This window comes from Salvelinus alpinus, chromosome 27 (assembly GCF_045679555.1).
Source record: "Salvelinus alpinus chromosome 27, SLU_Salpinus.1, whole genome shotgun sequence".
NCBI lineage: Eukaryota > Metazoa > Chordata > Actinopteri > Salmoniformes > Salmonidae > Salvelinus > Salvelinus alpinus.
The window spans coordinates 14,731,656-14,752,704 of record NC_092112.1 but is presented as its reverse complement, the minus strand read 5'-3'; the positions used below and the strand labels follow the sequence as shown (position 1 = coordinate 14,752,704).

The following is a 21,049-nucleotide window of genomic DNA, read 5'->3' as shown; positions in this document are numbered from 1 at the left end:
CTACCGTCGAGCACATCACAAATATCTCCACATGCCAGGGAGGTGGCCCTAAGGACAATGTAATAAAAGGAAAAATAAAAACATTTGGGTATTGTTTTAGTCAGATTGCTCATATGAATCCTAGCAGGCAATTCATTTCAGTGAGGCGGGTATAGTCACACAACCCCCTGAAATTAGCTTATTCCAGGCCATCCTCGGGTATGGATGATAAACGCCCTTAGCGCCGGGTGGTGACTCATCGCTTCACAAACAGGGCCCGGGAGGAAGGAAGCAGGCTGGCTCGGTGGTGTGGGTGTGGGAGCGAGGATTGCCTGGGTCTGCCTGGGGTCATGAAGGGACAGGTTGCTGGAGAGATTTAACACAGCCACAGCCCCGCCCTCAGCCTCTGACCATTGCCTGGCCCCTCAAATACGACCTAGACATGAGCATCTGAGGTCAAATGTATGACAGAGAATTATGAGGAAAGAAGATAATATGTGCAGTGCGACAGCCACTCTGCCGTGCCAACCAAAAAATAAAACAAAAGGACTCCCATTACAATACGGAGTACTGCCTGGAAAGCTGCGGTGATGACGGGACGGCATGTCCAGTATTTCGGGATTGCGTAAACAGTGCAAAAGGTTCCGCGAGGTGGTTTGAGAGGAAGGACCAGGGTTCGTATTCTAACGCTGCACTATGGAGTGGAAATGGGGAGAATAAAAAAAATATATATATATATATATATATTGCACAGGGAAAACAAATCTCACTCTCCTGGAGAAAGAAAAGCAGAAATAAATGTTCCAGAAACATTTGATGGCAGTGTGCCTCTAGAGTACCAGAGAGGGAGAGTCCAGGCCGAGAGGAATCACTTACGGTTCCCCCATGGAGGGCGTGTCCCCCTGTATCCTCCACAACAACAAGGTCTGGGGGAGTAGACATCAGCTGAGGCAGACTAATGCCCTGCAGCGACGTTTACATCCATAGGGGTTGAAGTCTCAGTGTCTCGTGACTCTAACCAGGACTGAACTCCACATCAGCCAACACATTTAGGACTAGTTATTTCCTTTCACAGTCATTCAAAGCTATTAAAACAGAATTGGTGAATTTTGTGTCTGGGGGGAAAAAAAATGTTTTTGGTGTGCCCCAAAATCAGTTCTCTCTCCACCTCTACTCCTCTAGCACGTGCCCTCCCGATAGAAGAACACTCTGCAGCCCACACCGTGATACATAACGCCTGGTGACTCGGTCTGCAGAAGACATCGGCAAGGAACACAGAGGAAATGTAGTAATGGTGGGGATACAAAGAGTCAGACAATCAATCTTCCCAGAGGCCGTGGATGATGGGCGTCTGTGATCTCTTAAAGATAAAGGGTGTGAGGGATGTCATACGACACATCACTGTAGACACTTGTTTCTTTATAAAATGGTAGCAGAGGTGTATAGTTCATTTGGTTGGCTCCTCATCCTAACATCCTATGAAAGCATTCCTTATTTTGAATCTGAATGACCCCCCCAACCCACAAAATAGAGTGTGCTATGCAAAAGCCAGACAGCCCCCTCAGACGTTATGAAAAATCAGGTCGAGCCCAGACACAATAGCTCAACAGATGAGTAAACAAATGGAGCGGCACAGACATAACAGCAACAGTCCCTTTCTGCTACTGATGTCGACGCCAATGAATGAGGTCACTGCTTTGCCAGAAGCAAAAAAAGGGGACTGGCCAACATAGCTAAGGGCCACCAGACAACCCTGATTGCTCCGGCGCACACATTCCTGAGGCGTCGCTAACTGTAGTCCCAGTCCCAAAACTGTGAGTTACACCTACAAAAACACATAGTACCTGCTCACCCTTCTGCTTCCACAATAAGGTCATTGCTATATGAGGAGGAGTTAGAAACTCAATGTTGTTATTCAATCAAAAGCGGTAACTGGAAGTTTCCCCGAGTCTTCCCCTACTGTGAGAAAGATGAATGACCACCATAATTGGGGATCTTTTTTTCCCCTCACACATGAATCATTCTCTTCCTGATTATATTCATCCAAACATGCAGCACAATACAGGCAGACCATTGTTTCGTCTTTCCCCAGAAATTCACTGTGGCCAGCTTGGATTGAATATGGCCTCAGACTAGTGGAATAATAGAGATTATTGTGTAGACACTCATTTCAATCCATAAACACAAAAGTGTGAAAACATTTCGAATGTGAAATCGCTATGTTGATACAGAGCCGACAAAATACAACGATAGCCATGAGAATACAAAAGTGTGTGTATGGCACTAACATTTAGAGGTAAAAATCAACTGATGTCATCTAACAAAGCTGAAAACTATTCTCCTGCTCTACATCTCACCTCCTCCTTCCAACCCCACACATCCTATGGCTGACTAGCATGGCTCACGACGCCCAGGTAAAGGTGACGTCACCTCTAGCAGAGCCATTGATGTGTTTGAAGGGTTTTAATAGTATACTTCAGACTCATCCTCCGCTACTTGTATTCACATCCCGGTGCCCTGACCTCGGGTCTTAATAAATCCACTCGCTTCTAAAAGCAGGAAGATTGACTCGACAGTGGGGCTCTCCTCCCACTCCCACCAATTACATAAGAGGTCACACGTCACACCACAGCAAATAAAAATAGCTGCAGCGAACGAGTCTGTGAAAACAAACCGATGAGCGCAAGAGGGGATGTAAAGAAGGCTGGAGGGATGAAAAATGTTTTAGCTGTACAAAAGGTGCCCATTGTCTGAATGAGGTCCTGAGATGTGTTGGTGGGCCAGTGTATTTTAAATCTAAGATGCCCTGATGGGCTTTAAACAAAAAATAAAATAATAGAAAACAAAATGTAAAATTAAAAAAGTCCGGTGGTCATACTCTTCAACTGTGATGTTCTCAGACGTCATGTGTTGTTTTGCTCACTACTTCTGAGCATAATCCATCTCATCATTGGGTGGCTTTAAAAAAAAATCCACACATCCAAAATAAAAACTTTCCACCTAAATTAGGTCATGTTTAAAGATGACATGAGAGTGAATGACAGATACATTTAACAGCAGGGAAGATAGACCACTTGAATATAGTTCCCATTAGGGGTATTCCGATGAGTTTAACATTCAAAACGATTTACCACTACAGCATTTCCTGTCTGTGTTACCATTCATATCCTTCAAGTCAAGATCAACTAACTTCGTCCCAAAGCTGCCATAGTAATTCAGTTGAACAGACTGAGCAGACCTTTCAACATGGACCCAGAGGTCTTACAGATAAAAATTCCTCAGTGACCAGTAATGGGTTGAAGGGTCAGACAATAGAGACTATGACTTAACAAACAATAAAGCGCTGTGTGGACAATAAAGCGCTGTGAGGAGGTAAAGCGCTGTGAGGAGGTAAAGCGCTGTGTGGAGGTAAAGCGCTGTGAGGAGGTAAAGCGCTGTGAGGAGGTAAAGCGCTGTGTGGAGGTAAAGCGCTGTGTGGAGGTAAAGCGCTGTGAGGAGGTAAAGCGCTGTGAGGAGGTAAAGCGCTGTGAGGAGGTAAAGCGCTGTGAGGAGGTAAAGCGCTGTGAGGAGGTAAAGCGCTGTGAGGAGGTAAAGCGCTGTGAGGAGGTAAAGCGCTGTGAGGAGGTAAAGCGCTGTGTGGAGGTAAAGCGCTGTGAGGAGGTAAAGCGCTGTGTGGAGGTAAAGCGCTGTGTGGAGGTAAAGCGCTGTGTGGAAGTAAAGCGCTGTGAGGAGGTAAAGCGCTGTGAGGAGGTAAAGCGCTGTGAGGAGGTAAAGCGCTGTGTGGAGGTAAAGCGCTGTGAGGAGGTAAAGCGCTGTGAGGAGGTAAAGCGCTGTGAGGAGGTAAAGCGCTGTGAGGAGGTAAAGCGCTGTGTGGAGGTAAAGCGCTGTGAGGAGGTAAAGCGCTGTGTGGAGGTAAAGCGCTGTGTGGAGGTAAAGCGCTGTGAGGAGGTAAAGCGCTGTGAGGAGGTAAAGCGCTGTGAGGAGGTAAAGCGCTGTGAGGAGGTAAAGCGCTGTGTGGAGGTAAAGCCTGTGTGGAGGTAAAGCGCTGTGAGGACACATCAAGCTTGTTCAAGCTATCCGGCTCTGTTGGACGCCCACTGGAGGCTCAGTTACGCAATGGCGCAGAACCAGGAGTTGTTTTAGACCACTTCATCATGCAGATGCCTGTTGGCTTTGCCTGCCGACCCAGAAAGCAGTGGGCTCCTGGTGAAGAGCTAAGCACCTGGGTGGAGAGTGAGACGCGAGAGAGAGAGCAAATAGAGAGAGCAGCATGACGCTCGCCCGCTCTCCTCTCCTTCATCGTCCTTGTGTCCATCCCCTCCTCTCCTCCCTCTCTCTCTCTCTCTCTCTCTCTACCTACCTACCACCAACCATCCTGTATATCCACAGTTCAAGCCATGGGCTGTCGATTGGCCAGCGAATGGAAAGCAAACCGAATCGATGGCCTGGAAAAACAAGTGCTGGCTAATTATAGGAGTTGGTGGGGTGGAGGGGGGGGATGAACATCATCAGTCTCCACCGACCCCAATGTGACAGTCTGATCTATATAGCTAAAGGAAGGGGGGCAGACAGGACAGGGCAGTAGCCGCAGTCTGGTAAATTGCCACCCTGGTCAATTGCACCGTAGCAACGTCTACTACAGTTTCAAGTGGGTCTCAGAAAATATTGGGGGGGTTGGTGAAATATAAATATATGATATTACTAGTTGGCACGTGTCCTAATTTTAGGTTAGGGTTACTCTGCCACAAAACATTATTGGTGGAAAAGGTCCTAATGTCCAAGTTACGGCACTCAAAATGGTATTTCAAATAAAAAGTCCAGAAAGACATCACCTCATTTGTTACCTTTAACTATATTTGGGCCAGCTGGCATGTTTAAGCGTCGGATCATTTCAGCTTTCATCAGAGCATAATAATAAACAGGCCTTGGAAGAAGACAGTCTAGATCCTCTGTACTTCAACCCTCCAACGGGTCAATGGCCCCCTCTCCCCGTCCTTTTCCCCACTACAGCCCAAACCCCAGTTGCTGCATCTCTTTCCTTGTTGGCAGGGCCAGCGCTGTTCTTTCACCAGCCTCCCATTCTGATATCTCCTCCGAGGGTATTATTAGCAGCCTCTGAAATCCAAGTCCGCTGAGGTTTCCTCTACCAGCCGCCACTTTACCCCATGCCTCCCGCCATGCAGTGCAGTAAAATGACTTAGACCTTTAAGGGAGTCTGGACTCTGCGCCTCTGCTCAAACTAATGCTGAGTCTGCTGTGAAGTTAGTGAGTTACACACACTGAAATTAAGCTAGTTGTGCTTCCAAGACACGTACTGAAGCACCCAGAATCACAGCATGTCAAAATCCCATGGGGGAATCGTATTAGTTAGCTATAATTGTGCAATTCGGTACAAAACTAGTTTCAAGAGCTACTTGATGAAGGGAAGTCCCATACACTCACAGGCCACCTCCATCAAAATAAAAAAAGACAGATTTTATAATACATCATGGAAATAGGGCATGAAGTGTTACTAATGTACTAACACTTTTCACCGCATACAGCTTTCAAAGTAGGAATATTATATACAGTTGAGGTCGGAAGTTTACATACACTTAGGTTGGAGTCATTAAAACTCGTTTTTAAACCACTCTACAAATTTCTTGTTAACAAACTATAGTTTTGGCAAGTCAGTTAGGACATCTACTTTGTGCATGACACAAGTAATTTTTCCAACAATTGTTTACAGACAGATTATTTCACTTATGATTCACTGTATCACAAATCCAGTGGGTCAGAAGTTTACATACACTAAGTTGACTGTGCCTTTAAACAGCTTGGAAAATTCCAGAAAATGATGTCATGGCTTTAGAAGCTTCTGATAGGCTAATTGACATAATTTGAGTCAATTAGAGGTGTACCTGTGGATGTATTTCAAGGCCTACCTTCAAACTCAGTGCTTTTTTTGCTTGACATCATGGGGAAATCAAAAGAAATCAACCAAGACTTCAGAAAATAAATGTAGACCTCCACAAGTCGGGTTCATCCTTGGGAGCAATTTTCAAACTCCTGAAGGTACCACGTTCATCTGTACAAACGGTAGTACGCAAGTATAAACACCATGGGACCACGCAGCCATCATACTGCTCAGGAAGGAGACGTGTTCTGTCTCCTAGAGATGCACGTACTTTGTTGCGAAAAGTGAAAATCAAACAGCAAAGGACCTTGTGATGATGCTGGAGGAAACAGGTACAAAAGTATCTATATCCACAGTAAAACGAGTCCTATATCAACATAACCTGAACGGCCGCTCAGCAAGGAAGAAGTAACTGCTCCAAAACCGCCATAAAAAAGCCAGACTACGGTTTGCAACTGCACATGGGGACAAAGATCGTACATTTTGCAGAAATGTCCTCTCGTCTGATGAAACAAAAATAGAACTGTTTGGCCATAATGACCATCGTTATGTTTGGAGGAAAAAGGAGGAGGCTTGCAAGCCGAAAAACACCATCCCAACCGTGAAGCACGGGGTGGCAGCATCATGTTGTGGGGGTACTTTGCTGCAGGAGGGACTGGTGCACTTCACAAAATAGATGGCATCATGAGGGAGGAAAATGATGTGGATATATTGAAGCGACATCTCAAGACATCAGTCAGGAAGTTAAAGCTTGGTCGCAAATGGGTCTTCCAAATGGACAACGACCCCAAGCATACTTCCAAAGTTGTGGCAAAATGGCTTAAGGACATCAAAGTCAAGGTATTGGAATGGCCATCACAAAGCCCGGACCTTAAAACTATTGAAAATGTGTGGGCAGAACAGAAAAAGCGTGTGCGAGCAAGGAGGCCTACAAACCGGACTCAGTTACACCAGCTGTCAGGAGGAATGGGCCAAAATTCCCCCAACTTATTGTGGGAAGCTTGTGGAAGGCTACCCAAAACGTTTGACCCAAGTTAAACAATTCAAAGGCAATGCTACCAAATACTAATTGAGTGTATGTAAACTTCTTTCCCACTGGGAATGTGATGAAAGAAATAAATCATTTTCTCCAATATTATTCTGACATTTCACATTCTTAAAATAAAGTGGTGATCCTAAGTGACCTAAAACAGGAAATTTTTACTAGGATTAAACGTCAGGAATTGTGAAAAACTGAGTTTAAATCTATTTGGCTAAGGTGTATGTAAACTTCTGACTTCAACTGTACACTGCAGTGCAGGCCTAATGATATCCCAGTCCTCTACAACCAGAGAATGCACATGGAAAAGGATGTGCAGTGTCCAATAGGGAGACAAGACAGGTTTTTCTTTTACCTTTTGAAGACTGGTAGGATTCAGCTGTGTCTTGTCAATGATTTTGATGGCAACCTGTCAAGAGAGTAAAGGGGGGAAGAAAAGAAAAAAAATCACTTCCTGCTGAAACTACTCCTAACAACTCAACATAGGAATTGGCATGCCTATCAGCTGGCCACTCAATAATAACAAACTTGTTTCTCAGATTGCCAAGGTGCCATTTTAGAGTGTGTAAAGCACTGCTGCCTCTCGGAGAACTGAGGGCTAGAGGGGGTCTCAATACAATTAGCCTCTAGTTTGTTGCTTCAGTAAGTTTAGTACATTTAATACAATTTCCCCAAATTGCATTTTGTTTGTTTCGCCAACAAACAAAATGCAATTACAGTGACTATTGTTACGATTGGTGCAGCGCGTTGCCCCTTGACTTGTCAAGTACAGCAAGGGTGAGGTGGCTGGCATCAGCTAAATCTACTAACAAACATTTGTTAAAAAATATATATATATTTTGAGTACAAACAATTATTGTAATATTTTCTACTTTAGTCTATTCTACTCTAGTCAAACAAATGAGAAAATGTTCCTGCTGTGTCTCACCTCTCGGCCCGTGAGGATGTGGCGCGCCAGCTTGACCTTGGCGAAGTTGCCCTTTCCGATGGTCTTGAGCAGCCGGTAGTTGCCGATGTGCGGCTGCTCGTCGGCGCATGAGGCAATGGAGTTCCGGCAGCGAGCGCCTGAGCGGACGGGCCGCGTGGTGACCTCGTTGCGCCCATCGGTGTGCGAGGTGTGCTGTGGGGAGGAAATTAGAAGAATGGCAAAAGTCATTTGAAGTTGCATGTCAGAGAATATTGACTAAAAAGGACATTGATCTTGTGTAGACACGCAGCATCATGGCACCTAATAGCTTGACAATCAAAAGCCAATGCTAGAAAAGGTACATTTCCTGAAGAATATTTGTGAGCTTGCTTCAGCAGTCTAAAAGTATGTTTTATGGTAGTGGAAGAAGCACACCAGCACAATAACTCGATTCTTGGGACATATAAATTTTGTCTCACAACACGTGAAAAGCAAAGACTAGACAAATAATGAGGTAAATCATTGATTTGAGTTTAATCCTGATTTAATGGAACCGGTTGAAACAAATGACCGGTTTATAAAAGGTTAATGGAGCTACGGCCTTTCCTAAACTCTTTCCAAGAAGGAACAAGACTGTCTCTCCTACTGGGATAACCAATGTTCCTGGCCTGGAGGGCATCGATCAGAGCTCAACTTGTCAATAGACATTAAAACAATCACCGGGGACTGGGGTTCAATCCCCGTGACCAACCTCGCCAATTTCTCCCCCACTTGCCTGTCTTGCCATCTCATTTCCTAACTGTTTGAATAAAGTGTCAAAACAATTGCCCGTCTTGTTCATCGAGCTGATGTTTTGGGGAAAAATGTCCTGGTGGCATTATATCACCATTGGTAAAGATGGGAAAGGATACAAACGATTGGTGAATGTTTGACAAATGTTGTACAGCCATTAGCATGAGTTGATGTTCTGAGGGGAATAAAGTGCTGGTCATGAATAATGATATCAGCACTGCCTGGTAATGAGAGGGTATAGTAGAGATTGCTAAATGTTTGAACAACGCTGTAAAGTCATTAGCATTAGGTGAAAAGATTGAGCAAAGCACTTGAGTGAGCGTGCGGCTTCACTCAGACAAACCTTCCACCGGTGTAATAACTCAACTGGAACAGACACTTCTTTTAGAATGTAGACCTTGAACAGACTCAAAATAGCTTAAGAGCCAATGTCTTTAAAAATGGGACACTTGTTTCAACCGGTTTGTTTCAACCGGTCCCAATTGACTGTATAAATATATTTCAGTAAAACATACAGTTGAAGTCGGAAGTTTACATACACTTAGGTTGGAGTCATTAAAAAACTCGTTTTTAAACCGCTCCACAAATTTTTTGTTAACAAACTATAGTTTTGGCAAGTCGGTTAGGACATCTACTTTGTGGATGACAAGTAATTTTTCCAAAATTTGTTTACAGACAGATTATTTCACTGTATCACAGTTCCAGTGTCAGAAGTTTACATACACTAAGTTGACTGTGCCTTTAAACAGCTTGGAAAATTCCAGAAAATGATGTCATGGCTTTAGAAGCTTCTGATAGGCTAATTGACATAATTTGAGTCAATTGAAGTTGTACCTGTGGATGTATTTCAAGGCCTACCTTCAAACTCAATGCCTCTTTGCTTGACATCATGGGAAAATCAAAAGAAATCAGCCAAGACCTCAGAAAAATAATTGTAGACCTCCACAAGTCGGGTTCATCCGTGGGAGCAATTTCCAAACACCTGAAGGTACCACGTTCATCTGTACAAACAATAGTACGCAAGTATAAACACCATGGGACCGCAGAGCCATCATACTGCTCAGGAAGGAGACGTGTTCTGTCTCCTAGAGATGCATGTACTTTGTTGCGAAAAGTGAAAATCAAACAGCAAAGGACCTTGTGATGATGCTGGAGGAAACAGGTACAAAAGTATCTATATCCACAGTAAAACGAGTCCTATATCAACATAACCTGAACGGCCGCTCAGCAAGGAAGAAGTAACTGCTCCAAAACCGCCATAAAAAAGCCAGACTACGGTTTGCAACTGCACATGGGGACAAAGATCGTACATTTTGGAGAAATGTCCTCTGGTCTGATGAAACAAAAATATAACTGTTTGGCCATAACGACCATCGTTATGTTTGGAGGAAAAAGGGGGATGCTTGAAAGCCGAAGAACACCATCCCAACCGTGAAGCACGGGGTGACAGCATCATGTTGTGGGGGTGCTTTGCTGCAGGAGGGACTGGTGCACTTCACAAACTAGATGGCATCATGAGGGAGGAAAATTATGTCGATATATTGAAGCAACATCTCAAGACATCAGTCAGGAAGTTAAAGCTTGGTCGCAAATGGGTCTTCCAAATGGACAATGACCCCAAGCATACTTCCCAAGTTGTTGCAAAATGGCTTAAGGTCAACAAAGTCAAGGTATTGGAGTGGCCATCACAAAGCCCCGACCCCCATCCTATAGAAAATGTGTGGGCAGAACTGAAAAAGCAAGGAGACCTACAAACCTGACTCTGTCAGGAGGAATGGGCCAAAATTCACCCAACTTATTGTGGGAAGCTTGTGGAAGGCTACCGAAACAATTGACCCAAATTAAACAATTCAAAGGCAATGCTACCAAATACACTCAATTAGTATGTAAACTTCTGACCCACTGGGAATGTGATGAAAGAAATAAAAGCTGAAGTAAATCCTTCTCTACTATTATTCTGACATTTCACATTCTTAAAATAAAGTGGTGATCCTAACTGACCTAATACAGGGATTTTACTAGGATTAAATGTCAGGAATTGTGAAAAACTGAGTTTAAATGTATTTGGCTAAGGTGTATGTAAACTTCCGACTTCAACTTATATATATATATTTTTTTAAGACCAGGTTAAAATACTGTATCATGAAGTAAGGAATGTATAGATGTGGATACCTATACCATCACCCAACAACAGTCTCAGAATCAATTCCATTTTCACAGCAATCAATCCAGGTATACATTGTCTTTCAAATGAGTTGTATCTTCACATACGCTCAAAATCAATCCATTTATAGACTGACTGACTAACTACTGTGCTGTTTTGCACTGCTATCAACGATAAGGTCCTGATACAAAGATAAGCTTCAAACACAATGAATGTAAGATTGAGCCTCACTGTGATGTTAAATTTTTCTCAGAAAGTCATAATTACAGCCATTTCTAACTGAAAAGTTGTTACAGAAATCCCTCACTTGTTTAGGAAAAACATTCCCTATTCCCTCAACCCTTGTTCTCTTTACGTGACACATGTATCCATCGCATGCACGTGACCAATAGGGCCTGACCTATAGCATATCATAATCATATCAATAAATTGATTATAACATACTCCAAATGCCTTAACACGTGACAGCAAAATGGATGCAGAGGATGTGACAAATGAACTTGAAACGGGGGAATGTTTTCTGGTTGCTCAGGAGGTAAGGGGAAGTCAGATGTGTGGAATACATTTGTCTAGTTGTGGAAAATACTGGGAGATCAAGAAAAAGACAGTAAGTAGCAAGCGCTGCGTGGATATTGTGTTTGTCAAACAGGTGCTGTTAAATTACAATTTCTGAGCATTTGGAACAATGTAAACAACACTAAATAATTAAAAGCGTACCAGAGAGTCAATTGTCTTCTTTTTTTTTCTTCTTTTTTTTCATTTTTGTAAAGCCTTTATCACAGCAAAGACTAAAAACAGTCACATTTATTTGTGAATGCAATTGCCGAAATGGAACGATTTATTTATTGTTTACGCTAATTATTTAAGGCTTGCTGTGTTATTTTAAAACTAAAATGCTTGATTGTATTTCAAATGATGAAGGACTCGTATGCTGTGTGATGACATGAACAAATGAATGATACAGTAGCCTATATAAATATTGAAAAATAGGCTAAAGTAAGTTATGGTATTAAGACTAAACAGCATAAGCTCTTAGGCCTACAGCTCAATGGGAGTTATACAAGGCTGCTATAGGCTACTAAGTTTACTAATGATAATGATATTACTTATTATAATGATGATAGTAATAATAACAATAAGAAAGAGATCAAGAATAAGGAGGGTTATTTTTATTAGAAATATTATTTGACAATTTGGAACAGCATAAATAACACTAAATAAATAAGCAATACCAGAGGCTGTTCTAATGAAAAGATAAAGTGTAAAGCTTTTATTACAGCATAGCAAAGATTAAAAACATGTTTATCCGACATGAGTTGCGTGAGGCTTGCTGCTCACGGAATCAGTAGGCTATTTAACAAACACTCAAGCAAGCAGGATCCGTCTAATTTATGTAGATATACAGTGCATTCGGAAAAGTTTTCAAACCCCTTGACTTAACCACAATTTGTTACATTACAGCCTTATTCTAAAATTGTTTTTTTCCCCCTCATCAATCTACACACAATAACACATAGTGACAAAGGAAAAACAGGTTTTTAAATTTTTTGCATAATAATATCACATTTACATTAGTATTCAGACACTACTCAGTACTTTGTTGAAGCCCCTTTGGCAGCGATTACAGCCTCAAGTCTTCCTGGGTATGACGCTAAAAGCTTGGCACACCTGTATTTGGGGAGTTATTCCTATTCTTCTCTGCAGATCCTCTCAAGAGCCTCACTGCACAGCTATTTTCAGGTCTCTCCAGAGATGTTCGATCGGGTTCAAGTCCGGGCTCTGGCTGGGCCACTCAAGGACATTCAGAGACTTGGCTGTGTGCTTAGGGTTGTTGTCCTGTTGGAAGGTGAACCTTTGCGCTGAGGCCCTGAGCACTCTGGAGCAGGTTATCATCAAGGATCTATCGTTCCCTCGATCCTGACTAGTCTCCCAGTCCCTGCCACCAAAAAACAACCCCAAAGCATGATGCTGCCACCACCATGTTTCACCGTAGGGATGGTGCCAGGTTTCCTCCAGAAGGTGACGCTTGGCATTCAGGCTAAACAGTTCAATATTGATTTCATCAGAGCAGAGAATCTTGTTTCTCATGGTCTGAGAGTCTTTAGGTGCCTTTTGGCAAACTCATAGTGGCTACCGTCTGGCCACTCTACCATAAAGGCCTGATTGGTGGAGTGCTGCAGAGATGGTTGTCCTTCTGGAAGGTTCTCCCATCTTCACAGAGGAACTGTAGAGCTCTGTCAGAGTGACCATCAGGTTCTTGGTCACCTCCCTGACCAAGGCCCTTCTCCCACGATTGTCTTGGTGGTTCCAAACTTCTTCTATTTAAGAATGATGGAGGCCACTGTGTTCTTGGGGACCTTGAATGCTGCAGACATTTGTTGGTACCCTTCCACAGATCTGTGCCTCGACACCATTCTGTCTGAGCTCTAGGGACAATTCCTTCGACCTCATGGCTTGGTTTTTCTCTGATATGCACTGTCAACTGTCGGACCATATTTAGACAGGTGTGTGCCTTTCCAAATCATGCCATTCAATTGAATTTACCACAGGTGGACTCCAAGTTGTAGAAACATGATCGATGATCAATGGAAACAGGTGCACCTGAGCTCAATTGTGTCTCATAGCAAAGGGTCTGAATACTTATTTAAATAAGTTATTTCTGTGTTTTTTATACATTTGCAAAAATGTCTAAAAACCTGTTTTTGCTTCATTTTTATAGGGTATGGTGTGTAAATTGATTTAAAATTATTATTTTTTTAATTCATTTTAGAATGAGGCTGTAACGTAACAAAATGTATAAAAAGTGAAGGGGTCTGAGAACTTTCCGAAGGCGCTGTATATGGATGATTTATGAAGACGGGCACATTTAACAGTTACAGACATAATTAAGTTTGGGTTTCCTCACTTTTCTTAGACAATTAAGGCAAGGGCTGTTTTCTCATCTCTTAACTCCGCTGCTGCCTCCGCTGCATTGTTCTCAACACCAATACGCTGGTTAACGTGGCTATTATGCACATAGCAACATGGTCTAGGAAAAGGCGTCAATTCAACAGAGCACTGATGTTTGAGAACCATGACCACTATCACATCTGGGAGAAAGAGCATTTGATATAAAATATTTTTTTAGTGTTGCACAATTGTCCTTAACCTTATACAATTTCAGCAGCACATGCTTTTGAGTGATGGACTGTCCCCACAGCCTTCATAATGGATTAGTCCACTCAGACAGGCGCGAATCAGACAGGTGTCTTGTACACCATGAATAATATAAAAAAAATGTTGCTACTGATCAACTAAAGAAATCTCAGTCGACCAACAGCCTATCGACCAAACAATCGACCATTCTACTAAATGAGGTCAGCCCTACAAACAATAAAAGGGAAGGGGTTAATGACCTGAATAGCAATAGTGTGTGTATGGTGAGAGGAGGGTTGGTAGTGGAGTGGTATCTATCCAACATCGATGTCCTAGCCTGGCAAAGTATCCATCAGCCCGAAGGGCTGTGACGCAGGTCCAGTTAGTCAAATGGGGCACAGCTGTACTATCCTGACAAGCACTTGAGATGGGTCAACCAAAACCAAGCACCTTTCTCAACCTCAACGTCCGTCAACAGTTAATGAATTCTTGCAGGGTAACTCTATATACCCATATACGCATGTACCTAAACAGTATTAACTATGGTAACATTGACATTTCCCATGTAACCACATGTTAATACAATCTGTTTAGTTCGGAGATACAGACATACAATTGGTTTCCAAGTTGTCATTGGTTTCAGTGAGTGAGATTAGCACGATCATTGGAACAAAATAAGATAATGCAACAACAAAAAACGTCACTTCAGTGTCGGTCTACATTTAAGGAAACACGTCTAGAAACCATCGCAATTGTCTAAAGGGCATTACTGTAACATTGTGCCAACGTTTTAGACACATTGCTGGGATGTTACCACAACGCTGTGAAAACACCCCCTCAGTTTGTGGTGTCTTCTTTACAGTGAGCACTTTCTATTTGTCTATAGCCAAGAGTTTCATAAGACACAGTGACTGTTCAAAAAAAAAAATCTAACAAAACACTTTGTTCATGGAGGAGCATTTTTTGCTACTAGCGTGCACAGCAAGTTCTGTTTCTACAACTACAGTGTTGAACAATTTGCTTGTTTTTACCCCTCCCCCCCTTCACAGACTAGCTTAAACGCAAAGGACACCAACAAACTGGTCTACCTTTTATAGACGCTAGTTCCAAAAGCCCTGAAGCTCAAACTGACAGCAAACTTGATTATTCAAACCTTTCAAAAGATCATCCAAAAGGCAACTATGAAATATAATCCTACAAATGTGCAGTACAATGAGACCATAACAATTGACCTCTATGGAATAAGACCCCAAGAATCGAAGCGTACTAATTTCTAAGGACCATTATAGCATGTAAACCCAGTATTGAGATGGACACAGTAGCAAACTTGATAAATATGCTGATCCCTCTTTGATAGCGTCAGAAGGCCCATCTGTGGGTTTATCATCCTGTCTAACCACTCACAGTTCCAAGCCTTTAACGGTAAAGCACACAGACAATGACACTTACTGTATTTCATCAGCATGCTGCCTAGAGCTGTTACTGTATTTCATCAGCGTGCTGTCTATCGCTGTTACTGTATTTCATCAGCGTGCTGTCTATCGCTGAATCAACAATGTGTCCCAAAATAACAGACCAAGGTTGCAATCGTAGAGTGTCAAAGACTTGGTCAGGGATGGAATCGGATTGTGTCACGTAATGTCTCCATTGTGAAAGGTGCTTCAACTCATGTCGTCATGGGTCAGATGTAGCCTAATTATGTGCCGTGTGATCAAGGGGACTAATTTGAAATCACCACAGCACCAGTTTATCAACCCAAACTTGAATGTGACAACAGTTTGAGTAGCAGAATACAGGTTGTTTCTGTTAGTTGCTTACTCTCTAAAAGTGAGAGAGTAGGACCATTGACCATAAACGTGTCATCAAGGTTGGCATACAGTGGCCACTACGGGAAAAACATTCCTAAGCCTTGTGACCCCTCGACACAAATTACTGATAAGGCACAATGGAGGTCTTTATAAAATAGGACGCACAGAAATTCACAAAAATAGCCAATTTGCACACATAATTCGTATGTCTCCAAACACCAAAACCTTACAGCAAAACTAGTACAAACTCGGAGACACTTAAATAACCCTATTGATACTTTTGCAATTGAGTTCAATTGAATAACTTTGTTATCTTCGCCTTGACTAGAAAAATGCTCTCTCGCATACTGTGGCGCATATTGAAAACTTCAAAATACAATCAAATGGGTCACTTCAGGAAGAAAACTAATACTTACTATGGTGATGCGGTGCCTTTTTACAGAGTGTGAGCCCTTCATCCTAGCATTGGCGATCTGAATGGCATCGGAACAGACTGCCTGTCCGGTTTTGTGCTGGTGACAGTTCATTGATCCAAATTGCGCTCACTGATGCTCAGAGGCGTGTGAGCACATTTTGGGCACCTGTCGCTCAACTCCAAGGGGGTGGGCACACAGAGCTTGTCCTAATTATAGTGTGTGCTGGTTGACCTATATACCCCAGAATGCCATGCCAACCAGTAACAAAGCAGGCATCTTTGTAATGTAAAGATTCCACCTTGCGCTAGCAGGTAAGCTCACCTGTAGTTTCCATGCTTAAAAGTTATGACGTGATGTATATAAATGATGACAGGTGTGTGTCTTTCCAAATCATGTCCAATCAATTGAATTTACCACAGGTGGACTCCCAACAAGTTGTAGAAACACCTCAAGGATAATCAATGCAAACAGGATGCACCTGAGTTCAATTACGAGTCTCATAGCAAAGGGTCTGAATACTTATGTAAATATGGTATGTTTGTTTTTTATGAATTTGCTCAAATTTATAAAAACCTGTTTTTGCTTTGTCATTCTGGGGTATTGTGATGTCATTATTGGGTATTGTGAGTAGATTGCTGATGATTTTTTATTTTTATTTAATCAATTTTAGAATAAGGCTGTAACGTAACAACATTTGGAAAAAGTCAAGGGGTCTGAATACTTTCCGAGCGCACTGTATATTAGAGCTTTCTGGCCTGACTGGTGTCGCGTTCAAAACAACGGGGAACTTGAAAATCTCGGACTTCCGAGGGTTCAAAACAACTGGGAACTCAGAGCTCAGAAATCTGACTTCAGTGTGTTCAAGAAACCTGGAAACTCTAGAGAAAATTCAAACGAGCTTCTACTGGGAAAAATCATTTTTTACAGTCAACCAACCTGGAATTCCAAGATGGAAACTGAGGCATCTTTCTAGAGCTCCAACGATGAGACAGCCTACAGGGATGCGGTCAGAGACCTGGCAGTGTGGTGCTAGGACAGCAACCTCTCCCTCAATATCAGCAAGACAAGGAGCTGATCATGGACTACAGGAAACAGAGGGCAGAGCACAGGGATGTTGTGGAGCAGGTCGAGAGCTTCAAGTTCTTCGGTGTCCACATTACTAAGGAACTATCATGGTCCACACACACCAACAGTCGTAAAGAAGGCACGACAACGCCTCTTCCTCTTCAGGAGGCTGAAAAGACTTGGCATGGGCCTTCAGATCTTCAAAACGTTCTACAGCGGCACCATTGAGAGCATCTTGACTGGCTGCATCATCTTGGTATAGCAACTGCTTGGCATCCGACCACAAGGCACTGCAGAGGGTAGTGCGTATGGCCCAGCACATCACTGGGCCGAGCTCCCTGCCTTCCAGGACCTCTATACCAGGATGTGTAAGAGGAAGGTTCTAAATATGTTTTGAAAGACTCCAGCCTCCCAAGTCATTGACTGTTCTCTCTGCTATCACTCGGCAAGCAATTCCGATGCACCAAGTCAGGAACCAACAGGACCCTAAACAGCTTCTACCCCCAAGCTATATGACTGCTAAATAGTGAAATAAATAGTTAACCAATAGCTACCCAGAATATCTGCATGACCCTTTTTACACTAACTCTTGACTCATCACATACACTGCTGTTACTCTTTATTATCTATCCTGTTGCATAGTCATTTTATCCCTACCTATATGTACATACTCGATCTACCTCAATCACCTCGTACCCCTCCCTGCACATCGACTCGGTACTGGTACACCGTGTATATAGACAAGTTATCATTAATTAATTGTGTTATTATTTTTCTAAATATTTCTGGTGTTATTATTTTTCTACCATTTCACTTTTTTCCCCCTTTCTGCATTGTTTGGGTGGGCCGGTAAGCAAGCATTTCGCTGTTGTTTACGAAGCAGATGACAAATAATAATTTATTTGACTTTCCGACCTGAAGTTCACTGACGTCATGTTTTGACCTCTTTTTTTCTCAATTCCCAGTTGTCTTGAAAGTACCATAACATGTAGACTATGACACCAAAATTGGCACAAACATAATTCTTTAAAAAAAGTTGGTCAATACCAATTTTAGAGCTGAAAGGATTAACGTTAAAGCCTAACTTACTTGAACAAATACTTACATTTTCAGTATCACGCTCATTGACAGTAGGTAGTGGCGTTCTGGTTGACATTTTAATGTCTTGTTCGGCGTTCTGGGTCTCCTTTTTTATTTTGTTGCACCTTAGCCCAACAGGAGGAATGCAGGTCTACAAATGTTATTGAAGAACATGGATTTAACGCAACGCCGAAATTCCAGCAAACACACGCTGGAAGATGTCTAGACCACAGATTAATTAGGTAAATTGTCGAACCGCATTACTGTACAGAGGTGGGACAGATTGCGAAAAACACAACAACCCACAAAAGGTTGTCCAACAACAAACCATAACCCCGAGCTCCAAAATGTTCCAATACGTTTTTAGGGAACTAAAACTCAATAAACTGTATTCCAATAGTTCACGGGCTCTCTACAAATGCACAGAATGTCTAGTCAAGGAAAAAGGGGAGGGGAAGGGAAGTTAACGTAAAACCGGTCTCAGAATTTGCAGCCAGTTTTGGCGGCTTGGGTTACTATTGATTTTCAGCTTCCGACGCGCGCTGCCCCGCTTTCCGATGGTGCTGGTACCCTGAAAGACCCAAGTTCGGTTAAAGTCCTCCCCATCCCAAAAGTAAGGGTAGTTTGCTTGATTGCTATATCCAAGATGGCCGCCTGCTAACTGGAGAGTGCCAAACCAAACCCAATGCGTTGAGAGGAAGTGAGGAAAGACATGGCTTTAAAGCTTATTGGAGCTTCGGTTGGGGCAGAGCTGTTTGTTGTTGCTAGGGTGATTACTGGAGAGAAAAATCTACCTGCTGCACAATACATTAAATACCCTGCCTACCGTGCCTAAAGGCATTTAGGTTGCCCCTACTGTCCCGTGCATGCATTGTCAGTGAAACAACTGAAAGCACAGATTGATTTGACTTTTTATTTTTAGTGCCACTCCATCTCTCTGATTCTGAACTCTCAAATCTATTCTCCTAAACAAAAAACTTTTAAAAAACAACTAAAAAACACATTTTCAGTTAATTGCTTGCTGGATGGAGATTGGGGGTCTAATCTGAGACAAGTTCCATCTATATTGTAACAACAGTCATTCGGTCTCACATGCTTACACACACACACACACACTGCATCCTGTCTTGTGTTTCTCACATGAGCCGCACCTCTAGCAGTGCACTTCCTGTGTGGCCAGCACACACCATCAAAGGGTCTATTCACAGAGAGACACAGAGAAAATTAAGAAACACAGAGAGAGAGAGAAAACAGTCTGCGTGACAAAGTGGTGGAGGCGGAGCAAACAAGAAAGACAGGAAAAGATATTGGGAAAAAAACAATTCTAAAGGAAGACTGATTTATTTCTAAAACACAGTTGGATATTGGCTTGAAATCCAAGTCTCTCTCTTTCTCTCTTCTCCCTTTCTCTCTCTCTCTCGCCCTCTCTCTCTCACGTGAGAAAAACAGCTGTCTTCTTCTCTCACCATGAGATGGTCTCCAGGGCAACAACGTGCAGTTTCACCATGGCTGTCACAGAGAGGGTACGCGACCAGCAGAGAGGAGCCTGGGAGTTCACTCACATGTCACACTGACCCTACCTCATTAGCACAAAGGTATCTTTGTACGTTCCCAGGGTGATCACACAGACACTTGCACACACAATATCATATTGTCTCTCTGTCTCACACACACACACAAACACAGAGACACACACACACACACAACAAGCCTATCGAAAAGTTTAAGGAACATTTGACAGCAAAACACATGTATCACTCACCATGTTGCGTCATTGTGAATCAATCAATCACACTGACTCTGGTCCTGCATCTCATGTGAGTAGATTATAACATTCAAGGCCCTGTCAACCTGAATAGGATTTAAAAAGCCTAAGATTAGTATGATCCAAGTTACATTTCATTCAAGTTAGATTTCTATAAATCTACAAGTGTAAAGTGGTTTCTATCCACCAGTGTTGAAGGACTCCAACCTACTGTATAGTACAACCATTTCTCTTGACAAAGTGTATTCTAGACAATGAAAAGCATTCCTTTTGGTAAGTATGTATTGTTGATGTCCACAATCTCTGTACATTGCATGGGTAAGACATATCTACCAATACTGGTATTAAATACATATCTACTGATTTGAAGTATGCAAAACCCCTTATATATGTCGAGGGCATAACCTTCAGGTGTTTAACAACTTCTTTAATATCAAATGACAGCTACAGTATTATTATTATTTAAAAAAAATATTTAACATTTATTTAACTAGGCAAGCAAATTAAGAACAAATTCTTATTTACAAAAAATGGCCTACACCGGTCAAACCCGGACGACGCTGGGCCAATTGTGCGCCGCACTATGGGACTCCCAATCACGTCCGGTTGTGATACAGCCTAGATTGTTCCATTTAGTCTGACGGTAATGTTGCCATACCTCCAAAATCACGTCATTGTGCCTGGTTCGCGACGAGGCTAGTCTGGCGGTAACATCAATTTTGACATTCAGTTCTCTATTTGCACTCAGGCATTGATTAATAAATTATTTTGAGCTGTCATTCTTATTGTCATAGGATAGTAGAATGTCTAACTATGTTGAGTATAATGACTTACTTGAGTCGAGTACTGACCTACTATGTATTTACATCTGTGCTTGATAAAATCTTAAAATGTCTAATTTGTAGTCTTTTTGTTGTTGTTGCTGGATTAAAGTTGAAATTGTAGGTAATATCGCCCTCTAGTGGTTTACGTTGGAACATGACAACTGGTATGCACTTATTAG

At 42.4% G+C, this 21,049-nt stretch overlaps 1 protein-coding gene across 15 annotated transcripts in view; it reads right to left on the bottom strand.

Annotated features, from left to right (window-relative positions):
* LOC139555996 (MAP/microtubule affinity-regulating kinase 3-like) overlaps positions 1-18,993 on the bottom strand; it is a 117,374-nt gene extending 98,381 nt beyond the window's left edge. For 13 of the 15 annotated variants that reach the window (XM_071369441.1, XM_071369444.1, XM_071369443.1 and 10 more), the window contains exons 1-3: positions 16,137-16,262; positions 7,843-8,034; positions 7,270-7,323 (exon numbers count right to left, since the gene is read on the bottom strand). In XM_071369441.1, coding sequence (XP_071225542.1) covers positions 7,270-7,323; positions 7,843-8,034; positions 16,137-16,247 — 357 coding nt within the window. In that variant the 5' untranslated portion in view covers positions 16,248-16,262. Of the gene's footprint in view, positions 1-7,269; positions 7,324-7,842; positions 8,035-16,136; positions 16,263-18,306 lie in introns of those variants that run through there. The other 2 variants (XM_071369445.1, XM_071369456.1) reach the window with 2 other exon arrangements.
* Between the last annotated feature and the right edge of the window lie 2,056 nt (positions 18,994-21,049).